At 40.1% G+C, this 5,000-nt stretch overlaps 1 protein-coding gene across 18 annotated transcripts in view; it reads left to right on the plus strand.

The window, feature by feature from the left end:
* The window catches only part of LOC139539324 (transcription factor 4-like), a 556,664-nt gene that overhangs the window by 222,591 nt on the left and 329,073 nt on the right, over positions 1 to 5,000 (plus strand). For all 18 annotated transcript variants that reach the window (XM_071342158.1, XM_071342203.1, XM_071342245.1 and 15 more), the window contains one exon: positions 4,276 to 4,378. In XM_071342158.1, coding sequence (XP_071198259.1) covers positions 4,276 to 4,378 — 103 coding nt within the window. The remainder of the gene's footprint in view (positions 1 to 4,275; positions 4,379 to 5,000) is intronic.

Genomic DNA, 5,000 nt, shown 5'->3' on the forward strand with positions numbered 1-5,000 from the left:
AAATGCCCTCAGTCATTGACTGACTGTGTGAGGCACGGGAGCAGGAAAGGAAAAGGGCAAGAGTCCTGCTTACAAGACACATCTGGGTCATTTTCCCCAGACTGGATAGACGAGACTTAGAAACAATTCACAACTTCTCACTTCTGTGTTGGCTGAGTGTTAGTTCTACCGGTGGCCACCCTGGGGTCGGCAGGTAGCCTAGTGGTTAGAGGGTTGGACTAGGAACCGAAACGTTGCTAGATCAGAATCCCCCGAGCTGACAAGGTAAAAAGAAATAGGTCGTCTGCCCCTGAACAAGGCAGTTAACCCACAGCTCCACGGTTGGCCATCATTACCCACAGCTCCACGGTTGGCCATCATTACCCACAGCTCCAGCACGGTTGGCCATCATTACCCACAGCTCCACGGTTGGCCATCTCCGGCCCACAGCTCCACGGTTGGCCATCATTACCCACAGCTCCACGGTTGGCCATCATTACCCACAGCTCCAACGGCTGGCCATCATAACCCACAGCTCCACGGTTGGCCATCATTACCCACAGCTCCACGGTTGGCCATCATTACCCACAGCTCCACGGTTGGCCATCATTACCCACAGCTCCACGGTTGGCCATCATTACCCACAGCTCCACGGTTGGCCATCATAACCCACAGCTCCACGGTTGGCCATCATTACCCACAGCTCCACGGTTGGCCATCATTACCCACAGCTCCACGGTTGGCCATCATTACCACAGCTCCACGGTTGGCCATCATTATAAATAATAATTTGTTCTTAACTGACTAGCCTGGTTAAATAAATAAATCCCAAACAGACTGGAAGGTACCTCTGAAGCTGTCCCCTGCCTTTTCTAAGAATATTGTGCTGTGTGTTTGTTTCTCGTTCCTCCGATAAAACGTTGGTACATTTTAATATTTTTTTAAATCTCTTACCTGTTAGTCTGGAGTTGAGGTACGGAGGAGAGATGTTGTCGTGTGGGTGTGAGCCCATTTCATGGCTAGTCATGTGAGTGTACTGGGAACCATCAGCATAGCTCTGGAACACAGAGAGAGTACTCACAGTCAGGACAGTCACATAGTGTCTATTTAATACAGTACTGACAGTCACATAGTGTCTATGTTATACAGTACTGACAGTCAGGACAGTCACATAGTGTCTATTTAATACAGTACTGACAGTCACATAGTGTCTATGTTATACAGTACTGACAGTCAGGACAGTCACATAGTGTCTATGTAATACAGTACTGACAGTCAGGACAGTCACATAGTGTCTATGTAATACAGTACTGACAGTCAGGACAGTCACATAGTGTCTATGGAATACAGTACTGACAGTCAGGACAGTCACATAGTGTCTATGGAATACAGTACTGACAGTCAGGACAGTCACATAGTGTCTATGTAATACAGTACTGACAGTCAGGACAGTCACATAGTGTCTATGGAATACAGTACTGACAGTCAGGACAGTCACATAGTGTCTATTTAATACAGTACTGACAGTCAGGACAGTCACATAGTGTCTATGTAATACAGTACTGACAGTCAGGACAGTCACATAGTGTCTATGGAATACAGTACTGACAGCCAGGACAGTCACATAGTGTCTATGTAATACAGTACTGACAGTCAGGACAGTCACATAGTGTCTATGTAATACAGTACTGACAGTCAGGACAGTCACATAGTGTCTATGTAATACAGTACTGACAGTCAGGACAGTCACATAGTGTCTATGTAATACAGTACTGACAGTCAGGACAGTCACATAGTGTCTATGTAATACAGTACTGACAGTCAGGACAGTCACATAGTGTCTATGTAATACAGTACTGACAGTCAGGACAGTCACATAGTGTCTATGTAATACAGTACTGACAGTCAGGACAGTCACATAGTGTCTATGGAATACAGTACTGACAGTCAGGACAGTCACATAGTGTCTATGGAATACAGTACTGACAGTCAGTACAGTCACATAGTGTCTATGGAATACAGTACTGACAGTCAGGACAGTCACATAGTGTCTATGGAATACAGTACTGACAGTCAGGACAGTCACATGGTGTCTATGGAATACAGTACTCACAGTCAGGACAGTAACAGAACGAACACAAACTTCTGATTAATAATCACCCAGCTAAGCTTTTTGTAAATCAAGTTAGGCTGGTTATATATATTACAGGCCATGTATATACATATTACAGGTTGTATATATCTATATTACAGGCTATATATATATATTACAGGTAATATATATACAGGTTGTATATATTACAGGTTGTGATATATATACAGGTTATATATATCTATATTACAGGTTATATATATAGATATATATAACCTGTAATATATATATATATAACCTGTAATATATATATATAACCTGTAATATATATAACCTGTAATATAGATATATATAACCTGTAATATATATAACCTGTAATATATATAACCTGTAATATATATAACCTGTAATATATACAACCTGTAATATATATAACCTGTAATATATATAACCTGTAATATATATAACCTGTAATATAGATATATATAACCTGTAATATATATAACCTGTAATATATATAACCTGTAATATAGATATATATAACCTGTAATATAGATATATATAACCTGTAATATATATAACCTGTAATATATATAACCTGTAATATATATAACCTGTAATATATATAACCTGTAATATAGATATATATAACCTGTAATATATATAACCTGTAATATATATAACCTGTAATACCTGTAATATCTATAACCTGTAATAATTACAGGTTGTATATATTACAGGTTGGATATATTACAGGTTATATATATCTATATTACAGGTTATATATATAGATATATATAACCTGTAATATATATATATAACCTGTAATATATATATATAACCTGTAATATATATAACCTGTAATATATATATATAACCTGTAATATATATAACCTGTAATATATATATATAACCTGTAATATAGATATATATAACCTGTAATATATATATATAACCTGTAATATATATAACCTGTAATATATATAACCTGTAATATATATATATAACCTGTAATATAGATATATATAACCTGTAATATATATATATATAACCTGTAATATATATAACCAGCCTAACTTGATTTACAAAAAGCTTAGCTGGGTGATTATTAATCAGAAGTTTGTGTTCGTTCTGTTACTGTCCTGACTGTCAGTACTGTATTCCATAGACACCATGTGACTGTCCTGACTGTCAGTACTGTATTCCATAGACACTATGTGACTGTCCTGACTGTCAGTACTGTATTCCATAGACACTATGTGACTGTACTGACTGTCAGTACTGTATTCCATAGACACTATGTGACTGTCCTGACTGTCAGTACTGTATTCCATAGACACTATGTGACTGTCCTGACTGTCAGTACTGTATTACATAGACACTATGTGACTGTCCTGACTGTCAGTACTGTATTACATAGACACTATGTGACTGTCCTGACTGTCAGTACTGTATTACATAGACACTATGTGACTGTCCTGACTGTCAGTACTGTATTACATAGACACTATGTGACTGTCCTGACTGTCAGTACTGTATTACATAGACACTATGTGACTGTCCTGACTGTCAGTACTGTATTACATAGACACTATGTGACTGTCCTGACTGTCAGTACTGTATTACATAGACACTATGTGACTGTCCTGGCTGTCAGTACTGTATTCCATAGACACTATGTGACTGTCCTGACTGTCAGTACTGTATTACATAGACACTATGTGACTGTCCTGACTGTCAGTACTGTATTAAATAGACACTATGTGACTGTCCTGACTGTCAGTACTGTATTCCATAGACACTATGTGACTGTCCTGACTGTCAGTACTGTATTACATAGACACTATGTGACTGTCCTGACTGTCAGTACTGTATTCCATAGACACTATGTGACTGTCCTGACTGTCAGTACTGTATTCCATAGACACTATGTGACTGTCCTGACTGTCAGTACTGTATTACATAGACACTATGTGACTGTCCTGACTGTCAGTACTGTATTACATAGACACTATGTGACTGTCCTGACTGTCAGTACTGTATAACATAGACACTATGTGACTGTCAGTACTGTATTAAATAGACACTATGTGACTGTCCTGACTGTCAGTACTGTATAACATAGACACTATGTGACTGTCAGTACTGTATTAAATAGACACTATGTGACTGTCCTGACTGTCAGTACTCTCTCTGTGTTCCAGAGCTATGCTGATGGTTCCCAGTACACTCACATGACTAGCCATGAAATGGGCTCACACCCACACGACAACATCTCTCCTCCGTACCTCAACTCCAGACTAACAGGTAAGAGATTTAAAAAAATATTAAAATGTACCAACATTTTATCGGAGGAACGAGAAACAAACACACAGCACAATATTCTTAGAAAAGGCAGGGGACAGCTTCAGAGGTACCTTCCAGTCTGTTTGGGATTTATTTATTTAACCAGGCTAGTCAGTTAAGAACAAATTATTATTTATAATGATGGCCAACCGTGGAGCTGTGGGTAATGATGGCCAACCGTGGAGCTGTGGGTAATGATGGCCAACCGTGGAGCTGTGGGTAATGATGGCCAACCGTGGAGCTGTGGGTTATGATGGCCAACCGTGGAGCTGTGGGTAATGATGGCCAACCGTGGAGCTGTGGGTAATGATGGCCAACCGTGGAGCTGTGGGTAATGATGGCCAACCGTGGAGCTGTGGGTAATGATGGCCAACCGTGGAGCTGTGGGTTATGATGGCCAACCGTGGAGCTGTGGGTAATGATGGCCAACCGTGGAGCTGTGGGTAATGATGGCCAACCGTGGAGCTGTGGGTAATGATGGCCAACCGTGGAGCTGTGGGTAATGATGGCCAACCGTGGAGCTGTGGGTAATGATGGCCAACCGTGGAGCTGTGGGTAATGATGGCCAACCGTGGAGCTGTGG

Source organism: Salvelinus alpinus, chromosome 1, assembly GCF_045679555.1.
Source record: "Salvelinus alpinus chromosome 1, SLU_Salpinus.1, whole genome shotgun sequence".
Classification (NCBI taxonomy): Eukaryota; Metazoa; Chordata; class Actinopteri; order Salmoniformes; family Salmonidae; genus Salvelinus; species Salvelinus alpinus.